The sequence below is a fragment of the Aquarana catesbeiana genome, linkage group LG03 (genome assembly GCF_042186555.1).
Source record: "Aquarana catesbeiana isolate 2022-GZ linkage group LG03, ASM4218655v1, whole genome shotgun sequence".
Taxonomy (NCBI): domain Eukaryota; kingdom Metazoa; phylum Chordata; class Amphibia; order Anura; family Ranidae; genus Aquarana; species Aquarana catesbeiana.
Genome location: NC_133326.1, coordinates 551334681 through 551355554, shown reverse-complemented (window position 1 = coordinate 551355554; position 20874 = coordinate 551334681). Strand labels below are relative to the sequence as shown.

Below are 20874 nucleotides of genomic sequence, written 5' to 3'. Positions count from 1 at the left end.
CTGCATCAGTAGCCAAAAGGCCCTTCTGCACAGCATTCTCCCTCTAGACTAAAGCTGGGTCTTCACGTCTAGTTTTTTTTTTTTATTCATCTGGTAGGATGAACAAAAAAAAAAGAAATAAATCTGATTTCAAGCGAGGTGGATACAAGAATCCTCCCGCTGTGCTATTATATTCTGACAGTGAACGCCGATGCCAGAATACACTAATCAGCTTTGCAGCCGATTGGCTGCAGCGGCTGATCAAATAAACATTTTCCAACACTCCCATTTGACTTCTGTCAAACAGGGGGCTCCACACACAGATTGAAATTCTTTGTGTACCCAACTTAAAAGCTGGTCATACACTGTACTAATTTCGGCTCAGCAGTGGGGGGCCCTGTTGGTTGCCTTTCTCTCAACATCCCTTAAATAAAAAATCGAAATAGCCAGGCAGAAAATAGTCAACGGAACAGCGTCTACATTCAATCAGATGCAGCCACTGTTATATATTTGACAGTCGTTTTTCAGAATACAAAAGCCATAGTGGGAGATTCATCCATTAGCGCTGTATAATGTGGATAAAAAATCGATTCATTCTTTTTTTCGTTCAGTCAGCAGGCTGAGAAAAAAAAGAAACTATCAGTTTATGGCCAGCTTAACAAAGCACCCATCCTGGCACACCCAGAAATAGATAGATTAAAAAGCAGATATGCCCAGAGGTAACTAATTCCTCCTCAAAGGTGCAGACACACGCCAAAAGTGCTAGCAGTGACTAGCTTTTAAAGCAAGGTACATGTTTGCAACATACTTACCAGCCAGTCAGAAAGCAATTTAAACATGGTTAGGTGGAGGGTTTTATTGCTGCCTATGTCCCCGCCAGTGTTGCCAACCTACCAGATTGAAATTTACTGACACGACACCCAAAATTTCCTGGCACAGCCAAGTTTTTACTGGCATTTCCAAAAGTTACAAAATTACAGTTTTAAGTGCAAATTTTTGTATTTAGGCTACAAACAAGTACAATATGCAATTAGCAATGTGATTTAAGGTAGATATTAGGGAAAAAAACATATTTCTTATTTTATTTTCAATATAGTAAGTAGCTCAGGGACAGGACTCAGGAGGGCAAGAAATTAGAATAGGAAGGCACACACACATGAAGTTGACTCTTTGTCCCTTCAGTCCACTCCAGTCTAAACAACACTGGCAGTCCCGCTCCCGACCTGCCTGCTCCTGTCCTGCAGACCCGCACACGAGGCTCTGGCCGCTCCGCTTGGCTCCCTTGCACCATGACATCACACGACACGCTCGGGCACTGCATCCACCAGAGCTGCCCGAACACAGTAGCAGGGACTCGGATTGTCTCGGCCATCTCTGGACCGAGCTGAACATCACAGCCATATTTTTTACTGGCAACTTTTTCCTTTTACTGGCATTTACTGGCAGGAGAAAATTGCCTGTTTTTAACTGGCTGCCAGTAAAAATACTGACGGTTGGCAACACTGGTCCCCGCTGAGTATATACACCCTCTCTGTCCTAAATACTACTGTTCTTGGTCTGAAATTGATGGCAAATCCAACATTTGAGCTTGTTATCGGAATAGGAGGTAAAGGGAAATCTTCTAATGAGGGCTCTTGGGAGGAGTACTGAGGCAGGGTGCTGTGATGTTTTCAGGAAGCTACAGTATATACAGCACCCTGTTGGCCCTCCCACCAGCCACGATCTGCCTGTATTGTACAGATAAAGCACAGAGACCCAGTGTTGATGTCACTGGATCTAAAATAATATATGTATTGAAAATTGAAAGGTTTTACTTAAATATTTCAGTAACATGGTGATGAAGTAGGGAGGAAAGAACTAGGAAAGGCAAATAGATTAAATATCAGCTTTAAAGTGGAAGTAAAGGCCTTTTCATAATTCATACCTACAGGTAAGCCTATAATAATATTTACTTTAGCAGTGCCAGTGATGTCACCGGTGCATGCGCACTGCACTCCCAATGGACAGCATGCCGTCCATAGAGAGAGCCATGCCTCGCCGCGGTCGTGACTCCCACATGCAGGCACAAGGGTAATGTCATTGTGGCTCGGCCAGTCACACGGCCACAGCCCTGGAACCCAGAAGGAAGACCGGGTGAAGATGGAAGCCCTGGGGGAGCCGTGACAGTGCTCCACTGGGGGGCTTTATTTTCAGGTAAGTCTTTCATAATGTGCTAGTATGCAATGCATACTAGCATGTTATGCACTTTACTTGCAGGGAGAAGATTTATCATTTTCTTTTCTGTGGTTTACCGCCGCTTTAATAAAGCTGGGATTTCCAGATGTATTGAGTCCCATCATTGAAGCGAGATTGAAATATCTTTAAAAACTTTTTTTTTTTTTTTTTTTTTTAACTTAATGAACAAACGTGCCGTTTGTGACCATTTAAAGGGCTCCACGCTTAACGGTGAAACAGATCAGCCTTTATCTCAGAATCTACGTCTAATCACGCCAAGGTCATTCTATGAGCACAGAGTGCTGTTTTCATGTATGTTACATGAGTCTACTGATGGAGATCCCTATACTGAAATCAAGGGGAACCCAATACCCCCATTGACTTAGCAGAATGTATTTGTGTATCTGCTTCACAGACAGCCATTGTCAGGCCACCATGTCTCCAGGGAGCAATGCGGAATTTCTCTGTGATTCTGTACATCAGATAGAGACAAAGGCCTCAATTTACCTCGGGACATCAAAAAAAGCAAACTTCTCATTGAGACTGTAGTGTGTCTGATGGCAAACACAGCAACACACCACTCTAAAATCACTTTGCCGTGTTTGGGTTCAAAAGTAACTAGATACAAAACTATTCATGTGTAAATGATGGTGAGAAATTCACAGGTGACAAATTCTTTGAGTGCAGCAGAAACGAAACCACCTTCTTGTAAACTCAATTGCATATGAACTTTGACATGTCATTTAAAAGGTTATTTTCCATCTTTTTAAATTTGCAGCTTTTATTAAGGGCCACACATGTGTTCTTTCGAAGTGCGTTAATGCACATGCGTGTTGTGGCTCGTGTTAACGTGCATTGCATTAAGGCAGCCTTTCAATATAAATGGGCTGTCAACACACCTCAATGGATGAAAAAACATGCATGACCCTTTTTTAACAGTGCAGCCCATACCGTGCGATAGAGCAGATGCATTGTAGTAATGTGTTAACAGGAGTTTCCATAATGCACAAGAATGAATTGCCCCATGAATAATCCTTAGTGATCCTGTCATGCAGGTCTTTGTTCAGGCATTGCCTGCCGAAGAGTGTCAACTGTCACCCAGTTGTGCTTCTGCATGGTTAACTGTTGTGAATATCAGGAAGCCAAGCCAGGGCAATGATGTGCATCTGCCATTGGCACGAGCGTGTGCAAACAGGATTTTGTTAAAACAAAGCTTGGCAATTGATTATGCTACACTGTGCACACAGCAAACTAAATGTCATTGTTATGGTTTACTGGCCAACAAGAAAAAAGACGTTGATAAAACTTGCATCCAAAAAATTGTGCTCCACTGGAGGGCTTTATTTTCAGGTAAGTCTTACTCTTTCATAATGTGCTAGTATGCAATGCATACTAGCATGTTATGCACTTTACTTGCAGGGAGAAGATTTATCATTTTCTTTTCTGTGGTTTACCGCCGCTTTAATAAAGATGGGATTTCCAGATGTATTGAGTCCCATCATTGAAGCGAGATTGAAATATCTTTAAAAACTTTTTTTTTTTTTTTAACTTAATGAACAAATGTGCCGTTTGTGACCATTTAAAGGGCTCCACGCTTAACGGTGAAACAGATCAGCCTTTATCTCAGAATCTACATCTAATCACGCCAAGGTCATTCTATGAGCACAGAGTGCTGTTTTCATGTATGTTACATGAGTCTACTGATGGAGATCCCTATACTGAAATCAAGGGGAACCCAATACCCCCATTGACTTAGCAGAATGTATTTGTGTATCTGCTTCACAGACAGCCATTGTCAGGCCACCATGTCTCCAGGGAGCAATGCGGAATTTCTCTGTGATTCTGTACATCAGATAGAGACAAAGGCCTCAATTTACCTCGGGACATCAAAAAAAGCAAACTTCTCATTGAGACTGTAGTGTGTCTGATGGCAAACACAGCAACACACCACTCTAAAATCACTTTGCCGCTGTTTGGGTTCAAAAGTAACTAGATACAAAACTATTCATGTGTAAATGATGGTGAGAAATTCACAGGTGACAAATTCTTTGAGTGCAGCAGAAACGAAACCACCTTCTTGTAAACTCAATTGCATATGAACTTTGACATGTGCATTTAAAAGGTTATTTTCCATCTTTTTAAATTTGCAGCTTTTATTAAGGGCCACACATGTGTTCTTTCGAAGTGCGTTAATGCACATGCGTGTTGTGGCTCGTGTTAACTTGCATTGCATTAAGGCAGCCTTTCAATATAAATGGGCTGTCAACACACCTCAATGGATGAAAAAACATGCATGACCCTTTTTTAACAGTGCAGCCCATACCGTGCGATAGAGCAGATGCATTGTAGTAATGTGTTAACAGGAGTTTCCATAATGCACAAGAATGAATTGCCCCATAAATAATCCTTAGTGATCCTGTCATGCAGGTCTTTGTTCAGGCATTGCCTGCCGAAGAGTGTCAACTGTCACCCAGTTGTGCTTCTGCATGGTTAACTGTTGTGAATATCAGGAAGCCAAGCCAGGGCAATGATGTGCATCTGCCATTGGCACGAGCGTGTGCAAACAGGATTTTGTTAAAACAAAGCTTGGCAATTGATTATGCTACACTGTGCACACAGCAAACTAAATGTCATTGTTATGGTTTACTAGCCAGCAAGAAAAATGACATTGATAAAACTTGCATCCAAAAAATTGCACCTTTTTTAACCACATCAATACCGGGCACTTTCACCCCCTTCCTTCCCAGACCAATTTTCAGCTTTCAGCGCTGTCACAATTTCAATGACAATTGCGCAGTCATGCTACGCTGTATCCAAATGAAATTTTTATCATTTTGTTCGCACAAATAGAGATTTCTTTTGGCGGTATTTATTCATGACTCTGTTTTTTATTTTTTGCGATATAAGTGAAGAAGGAGCGGAAATTTGGAAAAAAAACAATATTTTCTTCTTTCTATTTTAAAAGAAATCCAATAAAATCAAATTTTGTCATAAATTTAAGGCCCCTTTCACACGGGACGGATCCGTGTTGATCCGCCCCGTGTTTATCCGCTGCTCAGCGGGGATCGCTCCGCTTTCCCCAGCTGAGCAGGCAGATGACAGGGCGGGACCCGCACACTGTGCAGGGACCGCCCTGTCAGATCTCCGCTCTCCCCTATGGGGGATCGGAGGAACACGGACCGTCTGTCCGTGTTCCTCCGATCCGCTCTGCAGACGGATAGAAAAATAGGATTTTCTTCCGTCCGCAGAATCGGACGAGAGTGGAGCCGGAAAACATCGGGTGTTAGCGGATGTACATCCGCTGACACCCGCTATCCCATAGGGATGCATGTATGTCCGTATTTCATCCGAAAACGGATGGATGAAATATGGACATACTGTCCGCATGTGTGAAAGGGGCCTTAGCCAAAATGTATTCTGCTACATGTCTTTGGTAAAAAAAATCCCATGTACGCAGATGATCATGTACAGATGTGCGCAGGTGATCACGTACATATGTGTGAAAACAATCATTGGGACATGTGATTTTACTGTTAAATCTGTGGGGGACAGGTGTTTTTACTATGTGAGAACATGTCTGTGGGGACATGTGTGTTTTACATTGTGTACATGTTTTACATGTGTGTTTTACATGTGTGTTTTACATGTGTGTTTTACACTAGTGATCAGTGTGTAAAAAGCTGTAAAAAAACAGCTCATACTCATTGATCACCAGCTGGCTGCATCGATCTGTGTGAGGAGAGGAGAGCCAATCGCCTAGCAACCGGCTCTCTGTTTACATCACATGACGGCTGTGATTGGACACAGCCGTCATGTGATCAGGAGGGCCAATCACAGAGCCCTCCTGCCGATCAGAGATACGCCGTGTCCGGGTGACATGAGCACATTGGGGTCGCGCCGCTGCGCGGGCACGCGCGCGATCCGCCTTCTTCTGAGGGACGTTCCTGAATGTCCAGTCAGAAGAAGAGACCGCCCACCCGGCCGTTTATGTGCAGTGGCCAGGTGGGAAGTGGTTAAAACGCACCATGCATTTCCACGTGTGCGAAACAGCTCTGCGTTTTCAGTGCGTGGGGTGCCATAAATTCATTTATTTCTGTCTGTTGTTTTGATTTTGGCATGCATCTCCAGAAATACTGCTTGTTGCTGGAAAAGCAATCCCTGTCTATATGGACACTGCACAGAACCACTTCTCTTTTCCTGTATGTTGGGTGTAATTCCCAATGTCTGTTCCTAAGCTGGCCATAGATAGATCAAACCTCAGCCGGTTCAGCAGACACAACTGAATATCGATCCATCTATGGCTGCTCCCATTCATCAGAAGTCAATGATGATCGACTTCTCATGATCAGGCTTGTTGGAAAATTTATGTTCGATCATTGCTGCACCCATCGTCGGCTGTAGCATTGTTCAGTGCATTCTGACAGCAGAGGAGTCCCTACCGTCAGAATACAATAGCACAGTGGGGAGGATTCCTCTGTTCACCTCAATTGTGTGGCTGATTGAAAAAAACAGATCCATTTTTGGCCAGCTTTAAGCCTAGTACACTCTATAAGTTTTTTTCTTCAACCCAGCGGGCTGAACAAAAAAGAACTGAAGCGCTCAGTAGGAGCCGCTTTACTAACGATGTTTGTACATCCGATGTTTGTACAGCAATCTCCCCCGCTAAGCTATTGTGTTTTGACAAGGGGACTCTTCGGTCAGTGCTCTTTGGCTAAGAGTGCTGATCGGGTGCCGATCGGCAGACCTTTTCCGGTCATACCTCTTTGAAAAGCCAGTTTCTGTCGGTTCTGATGCCGTACACACAGTCCGAATGTTGGCTGGTTTCTATTGAACCGGCCAATGCCGTCCGATATTCAACCCTTTACGCTGGTTGTATGGACTTGGAGTTTTCATCTATGGTGATTGGTGACATTACTCAACTCTAACCAAAGAGTATTTCTTTCTTTCTTTTAATTTTTTTATTTGTTTAATCTTTTTTCTTTTGCTGTCCCCATTGGGGGTATTAACTCTCAGTTCATGTCATGGTGACACCCAGTGTGTCAGGTTGTGATAGCATATCAATGGGAACTGAGGAAAGATCTCCCCAGTGGGAACACAAACAGTATTGAAATCTCACAGAAGTTCTAATCCTTCTCTATTCTGTCCTGACTCCCGGGCTAAAAATGTTTTGGTTGGAGTTGGGCTTTACTTTATTACTTTATGTACATCCTAACATAATACATTTGTGCGTGTATTTTTATTTTGCCTTGACATTCGCTTGAAGCATCTGTATTGCAGAGGAAGGGGGCTCTAATTGTTGGCGGACGCACCCTCTGTGTTGGGGTTTTGGGGATAAGCTGTCACTGCAGGATAAGGTCAGAAGATAAAGGAGAGATTCTTACATGAAAGTTCTCACCTGTGGAGCTCCATGAGGGGGCTGCCATCTGTCCCATTAACCCCTCCTGCTTGTACCTCATGGCAAACGCCATCAAAGCCATCCATATAATCTGAAAAAAAAAATATTTTTAAAGGGGCCCTTCACACTAAAGTGTCCTGTTGAGGTACGTTAATGCACACTTTAACATGCATTGATGCAAGGCAGCCTGTAATTTTGAATGGGCTGCCAGTGTACAACAGATTAAAAAAAAAACACGTATGACCTTTAAAAAAAAACAAAACACGTATGACCTTTAAAAAAAAAAAAAAAAACACAGCACACAACACACTGTATATGTGTTGTGGTGTGTTTCAGTGTGTTGTGCTCAACTGAGCAACACCCCAATGCACCACACATAAAGCAGGTACATTGCCATGCAATGTAGCTACACGTGTTAACGTGCATTTTAGAACGCACAGACACAGCTCACAAGCGTAAATGAGCCCCTACTATTATTATTTATTATTATTATTATTATTATTATTCTACAGGATTTATATAGCGCCAACAGTTTGTGCAACGCTTTACAACATGAGGGCAGACAGTACACTTACAATACAAATCAATACAGGAGGAATCAGAGGGCCCTGCTTGTTAGAGCTTACAATCCAGAAGGGAGGGTCAAATGGAAACAAAAGGTAATAACGGGGGTGAGCTGATGGAGAAATGGAAAAAAAAGTAGTTGTTAGGTGTGGGTAGGGTAGGCTTCTCTGAAGAGAAGGGTTTTCAGGGATCGTCTAAAAGCTAATAGAGTAGGAGATAAGTGGACAGATTGGGGTAGGGCATTCCATAGGATTGGAGAGGCTTTGGAAAAGTCCTGGAGGCGAACATGGGCATACTATTTACACTGTAGTTCACTCCAAGTAGCTGTTGTAGTTCAGGTCAACTAGCTGTTTGTTTATCTAACAGTTTTTAGGTTACAGTTCAGTCTAGAATTTAAAAACTAGAAAGTTTAAGAACAAGAAAAAAAATCTTTATAACAGTAGAGAGCTTAAAAGTGGTTGTAAACCCTTACATATACCCACTGACGTGACTGGCCTCAGGTGATACACAGATTAAGCAAATCCTCATACATAAGCTGTTCATGTTTATCTACAGCCCTTTCTTCTTTACAGTCTGTTATGGCATACGCATCAAGGAGTATTTCTGGGCTTCCAGAGGGAGGGGGCAGAGATCTGATGTCATACACTGCACAGCAGAGAGCTAAGTGTAATCTGAGACCTGAGTGTAGGGAAAGGACACACCCTCCCTCTATACAGTCTCATAAAGAAACATGCAGAGCCAATCACCTGCTGTGTGCTGCCGGGGGCTTTCATTGAGCCCTCCCCAGGGGTTGCCTGGTGTCCAATTAAACCATCATAAGTGACTCATGCAGATGGCAGAGGAAGAAGAGAGCAGACAGAAATCACAGTTATGCTTTGGATTCAGGCAAGTACACTTTATAGAAGAATGTGCTGTTCATTTTTCATTTCAGAGGTTTTCAACCATTTTAACAAATCAGATTTCATTTGTTTATTCCCTGGGGAAATTAAGAGTTCTCATTACTTATTATAGGCAAGTCCTCTGCTTTTGTTGGTCCAGTGATCTTTACTTTGCAGCTCCGATCCGAGCCACACAGCCTTTGCGGCTTTATACTACACATGTGCACCATGACAGTTCAGTACTATGGAAAAGCCATACCCTTAGCAACAGTAAATTGTTGTTGCAACACTTTAATTACAGGCTGATGGAGATGTTGTTCTTAATAGGGTTTTTTTTTATATCAGAAAATAGGTTTTATTGAGAAAAAATTGCAAAAGGTACAAACAGTCAGAGTTAACACTGTGGATATAGAAAACATAGGAATACTGTGTTTACATCACAGAAAATTTACCATTATTCAGAGTCTATACATTATATCAGGGTAAATATTCTGCACAGTAAGCATTGTAAGGAACACAGGGCCAAACAACAAACAAGGGAAAACACAAAAAAGGAAAATCAACTTGCGAAGTCTGTACTGTCCTCTAACCGAGCATCTCAAACAGGCAATATAGACAGGCAACAGGCAATATAGACATCTATCGTGTCTCACTTAGGCCCTTAGAGCAGTATCTGGGATCACAGCTGTCCCCTCGCCTATGTTTGGAGCAGTCTGGTAAGAACCAGTTGAGGGGGGCTACCCCAGGGTTTTCTAACCACTCTTGCCAGATTTTGGTGAATTTACCTGACACGTTCCTGTGTTGATATGAATTTTTTTCCCTGAACAAGTATAGTATTCACTTGTTGTATCCATTGTGGGGGCCTGGACGGAGAGCCAATACCGTGCAATAAATTTTCTGGCTAGATAAAATGGTCTAGTTAAAGATGTATATATAGAAGGGGAATATAGCTCTTCCTCTGGGCCACCAAGCAAGCAAGTAACTAGGTTTATTGGTAATTGTAGTTGATAGATACTATAATGATCCCAACCACCTCCTGCCAATATCGTACCAATTTGGGGCAATTCCATAGCATGTGGATCAAAGTACCCTGGTGCAATTTCGGGCACAAGGGGGAGTCTCTCCTACCCCACTTATATAACTGTAGAGGAGTTCTGTACACACGATGGAAGAATAAGGTGAACTAGGAAAAATTCATTTTCGTTCCCACACTTGGGCACTACTTTTTAAATGCATTTTTGCATAGCCAATACCCCTATGAACTTTATGTTAAAAGTTCTCCACAAAATATCCTGCAGTATTTTTGTCACGATCCATAAATGTATGGAAGCCTGGACAGGTAAGTGTCCTAATATTGAAAGTATTTGTAGCTACTGGCTTTTAATTTTTCAAGGGGATGGGGAGAGGGGGGGGGGGGGGTGGGGGGGTTTGCTGGAGCTCCTCTTTAAGTCTTCAGCAAGATTTACTATGTAGATTGTATTTTTTCACAGGGGTCGGCAACAAAACAAGGATCTTTGACTTAGCTAATGTGTCATCAGCTCTTGGAACCAGTGTGTGTTTGCCACTTATTGGGACCCATACCTTCTCAGGTTGTGACTCTACAAGCACCTTTTATGGCAAAGACAAAAGAAAGGCATTTTCTTTTGCTTGCGAGAAAGAGGAATACCTGACCGCATTTACAAATCTGGGTAGCAGTTTTAACCTGGGCCAGTCTACCTTTGAACTACTTTACCAATATGTGTACCACCTGTATGGCCAGTCATCTGCAAAAAATGTGAACAATGCAAGATACAAAGCATTCTGCATGGCATTGTCAGCTTTGCCAGAACTATCCATGTCTCCAACAAGTGATGCCCTTTACCAAAACTGTAAAAGGGCAAACTACCAAGCAGCCATAATGAGACCTTCTCTGAAAGGTATAATGTGTGCCCCATCACCCATTGGCAATGGATGGCACCACGAGGATGGGAAGTTAACAGTGACCTGAATGACTAGAAATCCTGTCCCTGAAAGTGTGTTGCAGGTAGTCCACTGCCACTGCAAGCAAGGCAAATGTGAGACTGGAAGATGTTCCTGTATGTCTGCAAGGCTGTCTTGTACTGATTTATGTCAGTGCAAAAATTGTGCAAATATTTCCGAAGAAAAAGAGGAAAGAGCTATATTGTACGATAGCTCTGATGACAGTGATAGGGATGAGACTGATGAGTGAAGACACGGTTTCGTATTTTCGGGTGATTTTTGAGCTGTAATGAATCTGCAAGTACATGTAATAATGGTTATGTAGCAAGGGGAACTCTGCTCGCAACTGGTTGAAAGACTTCACCGCTGGTCCATCAAACAGTTGCGATAAGTATTTGACTACAGCCGCTCTCCATATAGAGTGGTTTAGTAGTTTCCCTAATTCAGAATATGATTTATTACACCAGACAGTGGTGTATTCCAGCAAGCCCACAATGCCCAGTTCCTTCCTCACCTCCGTCCAGAGTCTCAAAAGCAGGTGTACAGTTGGACAGTCCAGCGAGACCTCCGAAAGTCCCATTTCCATTGGGGACATTGCAGAGTACTCCAATAGGGAGTGGACCGGCAAGGTCCTAGAAGGGTCAGCCACCACTGCAAATCCCACCCTGTGAGATGTTGCAGCCGCGCAGCCATACAATAAGTAAAGGAATGTGGAATAGCCATCCCACCCTGGTCTTTAGGCTATTGCAGTGTAGTTAATTTAATACGTGCCACTCCATTCTTCCATAATAGTGCTCTATATTGAGAATCTTGAAAATCTTGAGATCAAACCAATAGCAAGGTATCCAAACGGGGGCATTGTGAAGGACTTATAGCAGCTGGGGAGCCCACACCATTTTTATGAGGTTAGCCCTGCCTGTGACAGATAAAGGCAGTTTACACCAACTGGCACATTTAAGCATGAACTTTTGCAGGATGGGCTTCAGATTTAAGATTTTATAGTCTCTAGCATCTCCTGTTATTACAATTCCCAGATATTTAAAGGCGTGGACCACTTCTACCTGAGATGCAGATTCTGGGAGAGCAGATTTTAGGGGGTCTAGCAAGAGGAGAGACAACCTATGCCAATTAATGGCAAGCCCTGAGTATTGCCCAAACCGTTCTATAAGTTTCATAACAGCCTCCAGTGATCCAGCAGTGTCCCCTAAGTATATCAAGGTATCATCTTCATAGAGGGAGAGTTTGTCCCCACTCTCGCCACAACGAAACCCCACAATATTTGGAGAGGACCTGACCGTGGCCGCCTGTGGTTCCAATGCCAGGGCAAAGATAAGGGGTGAGAGAGGACACCCCTGCCTAGTACCTCTGTATAAAGGGAAAGCCTTGGATACAGTAGCTGCACCCAGGAGAGAAAGGATTTTCCCAACCAGAACTTCCTTAAAATGCCCAAAAGGTATTTCCACTCGACACTGTCAAAAGCTTTCGCAGCGTCGAGGGAGAACACTGCTCTATTTCTGGGATTATCCACTGGTAGCTGGATATTCAAAAATAACTTTCCCTGTTGTGTCCGAGAGATCACTGCCAGTAAATGCCCTGTATTTTCCCCTTCTTCAAAGTAGCATTGTTGCATGAAAAATCTTTTTTTTTCCAGCAGTGGTAGAAACAGCCTGTTGATAAAGGGTCTGGGCTTCCAACCAACTCCATTCAGAAGCCAACGAGGATTTGGCAATATAAAGTTCCTCAGCTTTTCTAGCCTCGTTATAAACCAGGGTTTCCCAGTCTCTAGTGATGTTTTTTTTTTTTTTTTAACTCCTTTTATTGAAAAAGATATAAGACATTGACAGTAATCAAAACGCATGAGCATAGAAAACAATGAGGTACATTTACATTGCACAAAGGTTTTTCGTAATTACAAATATGCTGCGTTCTCCTTCAAACCAATCCTGATACATATGCTCATTAACATAGAATCACAAATTTAGAGATAATTGTTACTCAATACCCTTAGCGATATTTTCAAGCATTGGTTGCAGTAATAGCTGAGGAGCACCAAGCATCCCACACTTTATTATACTTAGCCGGGCAACCTCTGTGTTCAAAAATACGTTTTTCATAAGGTATGGTAATACCTGATTTACCAACTGAAGCCACTTACCTATGGATGGAGGGGTGGTCTGAATCCATTTAAGTGCTACACCTTTACAAGCCAAAAATAGTGTTTCCATTAACATGGTCCTAATATGTCTCAACCACAGTTCTTCATCCAGGACCCCTAGCAAGCACACCAGTGCGGTACATGGAACAGGAACCGATAAAACTGCAGTCAATACCTCCGTCACCCGCTACCAATACCTTGCTATGACTGGACAAAGCCACATAACATGTGCGAAGTCCGCACACGGACGGGAACACCTAGTGCATGTAGAAGCAGGCAGACGATGCATTGCATGCAATCGAACTGGGGTCAGATATGATTGATGTAGCATATAAAGGTGGATCAATTTATTGTTGACAGCCGGAGATACAGATAAATGGCATGAGCATGCTTCCTCCCAGTCCCTGTCAGATAAATCAGGGATAAGTTGTTGCCATTTAGCGCGCGCCACCAGCAAAACTCCGCTAGTCATAGCAGACACAGTGGCAGCCCGTGCACTGTGGTCAAACGCCACACGGGCACCGCCTCCCCCATCCATGCGTCCGACCCCTTTCAGGACACCGGATGTATGAATTCCTATTGCAGGGGTGGGAGGGGGTGGTACTTTTTGAAGCACCTGATTAGAGCCAGAGGCTCTAATAGGCTTCAAAATAGGGTGGGCTCAGGGCGCAGAGAGCGCGCCCTGATCACACCCAATCGTGTGATGATAGCGAATTCATTTTCGCGATTTTCACACTAACCTTCCTCCCCGCAATCAGGAGGCAGGGTGTCTGCTTCCTGATTGGCCAAAGTGCCAGGCCACCCTATTGGATGCCTGGCGCTTGGGAAGAGGAGCGGAGGAGACGCTACTCTGAGAGGAGCTGCTGCAGTAAGTCCCCTCGGCTCTGTCAGAGCCGTGCGGGGGGGGGGGGGTGTAGTGCTGCCAGAGCTGCCATCCACGTGCGCACGGGGGGGGGGGGGGGGTGTTTGCTGCCAGAGCCAAAAACCCCGCGAGTGGGGGGGGGGTCGGTGGTCTCAGTGGCTGCATTTGATGGGCTCAGTGGCTGCATATACTGGGCACAAGTGGATGCATTTGATGGGCACAGTGCCTTCGTTTGATGGGCAAATGGCTGCATATGATGGGCACAAGTGCTTTGATCTAAACCATTACATTATAGCTCTGGTTGTATGTTTAGGGTCACTGTCCTGCTGGAAGGTAAACCTCGGCCCCAGTCTAAAGTCTTTTGCAGACTCTAACAGGTTTTCTTCTAAGATTGCACTGTATTTGGCTCCATCCATCTTCCCATCTACTCCCCAGCTTCCCTGTCCCTGCTGAAGAAAAGCATCCCCACAACATGATACTGCCACCACCATGTTTCACGGTGGGGATGGTGTGTTCAGGGTGATGTGCAGTGTTAGTTTTCTGGTACATAGAGCTTTGCTTTTAGGCCAAAAAGTTCAATTTGCGTCCCCCACATGGCTTCTCGCAAACTGCAAACGGGACTTCTTATGGCTTTCTTTCAACAATGGCTTTCTTATTGCCACTCTTCCATAAAGGCCCTGATTTGTGGAGTGCACGACTAATAGTTGTCCTGTGGACAGATTCTTCCACTTGAGCTGTGAATCTCTTCAACTCCTCCAGAGTTACCATGGGTCTCTTGGCTGCTTCTCTGATTAATGCTAACCCTGCTTTAAACTTCTCCACAACTTTATCCCTGACCGGTTTGGTGTGTTCCTTGGCTGTCATGATGCTGTTTGTTCACTAAGGTTCTCTAACAAACCTCTGAGGGCTCCACAGAACAGCTGTATTTATACTGAGATTAAATTACACACAGGTGAACTCTATCTACTAATTAGGTGACTTCTGAAAGCAATTCATTCCACTAGATTTTAGTTAGGGGTATCAGAATAAAGGGAGCTGAATACAAATACAGGCCACACTTTTGAGATATTTATTTGTAAAAAATTTTGAAAGCATTTTATCATTTTTCTTCCACTTCACAATTATGTGCCACTTTGTGTTAATCTATCACATAAAATCCCAATAAAATACATTTACGTTTTTGGTTCTAACATGACAAAATGTGGAAAATTTCAAGGGGTATGAATACTTTTTCAAGGCACTGTATAAACACTTAGGTAAAAGAATCATCTTTATGAGATTGATTCTGCTCAGCAGTGACAAGGGGAGTTTGGCCTAAGTGGCTGTTTTAATAGCAGAGATTTGTTTAATAAGAAGGCCCCTAAGGTGCGCCTTAAGAGCGTCCCAGACAATGCCCGGTGTCGCCGTGCCCCTGTTTTGACAAATAAAAGTGGTGGGTGCCCTAGTTATGGAATCATCAGTAGGGAATAGCTGGAGCCCGAAAGGGTTCACTTTCCAGAGTCTCTCCACGGTATACCTGGAACAAAAATCAGCGCCCTAAGGAGTGAGTGGTCTGAAATGCTCCGAGGGACATATTCAACCGTACTCATACCGCCCCCCAATGCAGCCGTGCGATCTCTCAATTTTTGCATGTCCTGTCTGATCAGTGTAACTTCTATTTTCACTACCTTAAGTTCTGTAGTTAGATTAGATAGGCTGGTATTACATGAAATGACCGTGGCAAAAATCTCCCTGAGAGTGGGCTCAGGTTCCTGGGTGGCAAGGATGCTGGGATCATTTCCCGAGGCCAGGCTAGCAGGGGTACTCACCGTGTCTCATGGAAGTTCTGCAGGGTCCTCTAGCCAGGCAGGATCGACCTTTGCCTAAGCAGGGGGGTCCAGAGCAGCCTCTACATGTGTAGTGGTCAATTTAGCAGGAGTATCTTTGCCCAGTGTCTTAGCAAAGATCTTTTGAGCTGCCTCCTTTGCTGACTGGGACAAGCAGGTGCCATCTTGGACCTCATGGTCGGGTCCCGTTTGTAAATCTTTACCACGTCTAAACATGTTGCCAGGAGCCAGGAAAGACACAGAGCAGTGCTATGGACAGGGCAGGTCAGCAGCAGTGGATGCACAGAGAGAGAAGGGAGATTTCAGGATAAAATGCAGGAGTCTTGGGGGAGAGAGCCCTCAGTGCGTCCTACTCCATGCGCCGCAAGCCACGCCCCCCCTTAATAGGGTCTAATTATACATATTTATTTGGGAATTTTAATTAACAGGAGCAATAGATTTTTTTCAAAGGTCTATAATTATATTTTGAAGACGTTTATGTTTTGTATAGAGTAGAATCTCCATACAATTAGATCTGAAATGTTGCATTTCATCTCACAGTTAAATAAAGAACCCTAATAAGATCTTTGGTAAACAAGTTCACGCCAGTGCAGTACGTGTCGTGGCTCGTCAAGTGCAAATGATATATATTATGTTATGTAATGCTTCCTACATAACATAAATACTCGTTAGGAACTGCATTCAATGTATATCAGGCTAAAAAACGCACTAAGCACACTTGCATTGCAGCCCTGGGGTTCTAACTCCAATTTCCACCAGTAAAACCATCTGCACGAAATTTGCATGTTCTTCCCAAGCTTACAGTCAGGTCCATAAATATTGGGACATCGACACAATTCTAATCTTTTTGGCTCTATACACCACCACAATGGATTTGAAATGAAACGAACAAGATGTGCTTTGACTGCAGACTTTCAGCTTTAATTTGAGGGTATTTACATCCAAATCAGGTGAACGGTGTAGGAATTACAACAGTTTGTATATGTGCCTCCCACTTTTTAAGGGACCAAAAGTAATGGGACAGATTAACAATCATCCATCAAACTTTCACTTTTTAATACTTGGTTGCAAATCCTTTGCAGTCAATTACAGCCAGAAGTCTGGAACGCATAGACATCACCAGACGCTGGGTTTCATCCCTGGTGATGCTCTGCCAGGCCTCTACTGCAACTGTCTTCAGTTCCTGCTTGTTCTTGTGGCATTTTCCCTTCAGTTTTGTCTTCGGCAAATGAAATGCATGCTCGGATTCAGGTCAGGTGATTGACTTGGCCATTGCATAACATTCCACTTCTTTCCCTTAAAAAACTCTTTGGTTGCTTTCACAGTATGCTTCGGATCATTGTCCACCTGCACCGTGAAGCGCCGTCCAATGAGTTCTGAAACATTTTGCTGAATATGAGCAGATAATATTGCCCGAAACACTTCAGAATTCATCCTGCTGCTTTTGTCAGCAGTCACATCATCAATAAATACAAGAGAACCAGTTCCATTGGCAGCCATACATACCTACGCCATGACACTACCACCACCATGCTTCATTGATGAGGTGGTATGCTTTGGATCATGAGCAGTTCCTTTCCTTCTCCATACTCTTCTCTTCCCATCACTCTGGTACAAGTTGATCTTGGTCTCATCTGTCCATAGGATGTTGTTCCAGAACTGTGAAGGCTTTTTTAGTTGTTTGGCAAACTCTAATCTGGCCTTCCTGTTTTTGAGGCTCACCAATGATTTACATCTTGTGGTGAACCCTCTGTATTCACTCTGGTGAAGTCTTCTCTTGATTGTTGACTTTGACACACATACACCTACCTCCTGGAGAGTGTTCTTGATCTGGCCAACTGTTGTGAAGTGTGTTTTCTTCACCAGGGAAATAATTCTTCGGTCATCCACCACAGTTGTTTTCCGTGGTCTTCCGGGTCTTTTGGTGTTGCTGAGCTCACCACAATGGATTTGAAATGAAACGAACAAGATGTCCTTTAACTGCAGACTTTCAGCTTTAATTTGAGGGTATTTACATCCAAATCAGGTGATCGGTGTAGGAATTACAACAGTTTGTATATGTGCCTCCCACTTTTTAAGGGACCAAAAGTAATGGGACAATTGGCTGCTCAGCTGTTCCATGGCAAGGTGTGTATTATTCCCTCATTATCCCATTTACAAGGAGCAGATAAAAGGTCCAGAGTTCCTTTCAAGTGTGCTATTTGCATTTGGAATCTGTTGCTGTCAACTCTCAATATGAGATCCAAAGAACTGTCACTATCCGTGAAGCAAGCCATCATTAGGCTGAAAAAACAAAACAAACCCATCAGAGACATAGCAAAAACATTAGGTGTGGCCAAATCAACTGTTTGGAACATCTTTAAAAAGAAAGAACGCACCGGTGAGCTCAGCAACACCAAAATACCTGGAACACCACGGAAAAAAAGAAAAAAACTGTGGTGGATGACCGAAGAATTCTTTCCCTGATGAAGAAAACACACTTCACAACAGTTGGCCAGATCAAGAACACTCTCCAGGAGGTAGGTGTATGTGTGTCAAAGTCAACAATCAAGAGAAGACTTCACCAAAGTGAATACAGAGGGTTCACCACAAGATGTAAGCCATTGGTGAGCCTCAAAAACAGGAAGGCCAGATTAGAGTTTGCCAAACAACATCTAAAAAAGCCTTCACAGTTCTGGAACAACATCCTATGGACAGATGAGACCAAGATCAACTTGTACCAGAATGATGGGAAGAGAAGAGTATGGAGAAGGAAAGGAACTGCTCATGATCCAAAGCATACCACCTCATCAGTGAAGCATGGTGGTGATAGTGTCATGGCGTGGGCATGTATGGCTGCCAATGGAACTGGTTCTCTTGTATTTCATGTGACCTTCCTGAAGACAGATCAAATTCGGTATTTAGAATGCTCGTTTTTGAAAACTACTTACATAGTGTGCTATGTCAGCCTCTAATAAAGGGGCTGGCATAGTCTTATATAAATGGGTTAACAAACCCTTTAATGCATATGCTGCAGGGACTGCACTGACTTAGTGAGTTGGCATATTTCTATGGGTTAAACCATTTTACCTCTTTATTAGCAATAAAAATTGACAGGATTTCTTCTCCACTATATTGCATGGTTTCATGAGATAAATACTGCATATTTCGATGAAATACCACATGCAGTATTTTAGTAGCTTTTTTTTGTGAATTGTAAAAAAAATGTGAAAAATGCTATGAGCTATTTTATCGCAAATTTTAAAGAGGAAAATACCACTATTTTTTATCATATTAAAAACTTTGAAAAACCTTATTCTCCTGACACAAACCATAACTGTCTCCCTTTTCTCTTCTCTGCTGATCAGGATACAACAGTTGGAGTGAATTGGGCAAAGCGTTGGCGCACAATAATATCCCAGCTGTGGACCCAAATTTAGAGTTCCACAAACCTGAACAGTGGCAGCGCTCGGTGAGTATGCATTTTTATTGGCACTGGATGTTAGGACATTCTGAAATTTGTAGTTTACCTGCAGACCAAAAATAATAACTTTGCTGTAAATCCTGTTAACAGTCCCTTAAAAAGGCAAGTCCACCTAAAAGTAATTTTATTTTTTTTTAGATCTCTGACATGCTCTAGTGCTAAGATTTCTGACTTTCAGTACCCAGCTCAGCCTATCTGCGGTGGACACATGGACATTACTGTCCCTGCTGGATGTATCAGGATTATTTACATTATGGAGGATGCAGCTGGAAGAGTGAGACTCCTTCACCTGGTTTTGTAATGGATGTAGTGTGAAGGCATTTCTATGAGGAAACATTGTTATTGGAGTATCTCTGAGATAAAATCAGTTTTTAAGGTACTAGCCCAATGTTATCAGCCCCACCTAGTACTCCCCTACAGAACTACAGAACACCTCTCCTACATAAGAGGGATGTGTTCTGTTGTCCACCAGGGAAGAACTGGGCAGGACTGACAACACTGCTTGGCATTTAAATGCGGTAAAGGCAGAGTTGTCAACTCACAACAAGCATTTTCTGAAGCATTTTAAAGGGATGAAACAATTTTTGTCCAAATACTTTAGGGAGCTACAGATTAGTCCTCTGTGTCAGAAGGCCCATGTTAAAAATGAATACAGCATGGACAAGTCTTTAATAATATTCTCTCTGTAACAGGTTCAGGGAGAGAAAAAAATATGATCTTCGCCTTTAATTAAACCAATGTTTGTGCTGCAGGTGTAAGAAAACGGGATGTCTCACCTCTCAGATAATCAAGTCATGTCACAATGTTCTCAGTTCCAAGGTTACCTCTACACCCACTATTTCCTAATCCGCTCATATTCCTCATTACTTGCCAGATATAAAGACCACTTCTCCCAAAACACACATTTCCGTTTCTGGTGGATGCTGGCTAAAATTGTAAACCATTTATTAGTTCCTTAGATCTCCCAGGTCAACTCCCTACATAATATTTTTTTTTTTTTCTGTAGCTTCCAGGGAGGACTGGAGAGTAATACTACAGAGCAGGGGTAGGCAACATTTAAAAGGTGGCAATCTACCTAAACATGGGCGATCAAAGGTCCCTGGGATGTGAGCACGCTTTATTTAACAAAGAAAGTACTGTAACTAGCGTGGCCCCAAAAAAGAGTAAGGATAGCATGGAGAAAATGTAGAAAATTATAATAAAACAAATGCCACCGTAAAAATAAAAACATAGGCAGGCCATGCATGATTCATTTTTTTTTTCATTCAAACAGTGGGTTGAATGAAAAAAATGAATATGGGTTGGAGAATCACTTCCACTGAGCTTTTCTATTCTGCAGGCGTGGAGCCTTCCTTCCCAGCAGAATACAATGATCAGTGTTGCCGCTATAGCTGTGATTGTTCAGGAAAAACCTGACAAACTGGTTGTACACAGGTCGATCTAAAGATGTTTATTTTCTGCCATGTGATTGAACTTTTTAAATCTCATTGGACTCAGCAGTTGAATAGAACTCTTTTTTCTTAAATAATGACACTTCTTGTCAAATTTCGCTCCATGTATGGCTGGCTTTGGCCTACCT

The 20874-nt window shown here is 43.0% G+C and overlaps 1 protein-coding gene across 1 annotated transcript in view; it reads left to right on the top strand.

Annotated features, from left to right (window-relative positions):
* Positions 1 to 20874, top strand: part of B4GALNT3 (beta-1,4-N-acetyl-galactosaminyltransferase 3) — a 148473-nt gene that overhangs the window by 32755 nt on the left and 94844 nt on the right. Inside the window, exon 2 of the mRNA XM_073621633.1 lies at positions 19180 to 19283. Within this exon, the coding sequence (XP_073477734.1) occupies positions 19180 to 19283 (104 nt within the window). The remainder of the gene's footprint in view (positions 1 to 19179; positions 19284 to 20874) is intronic.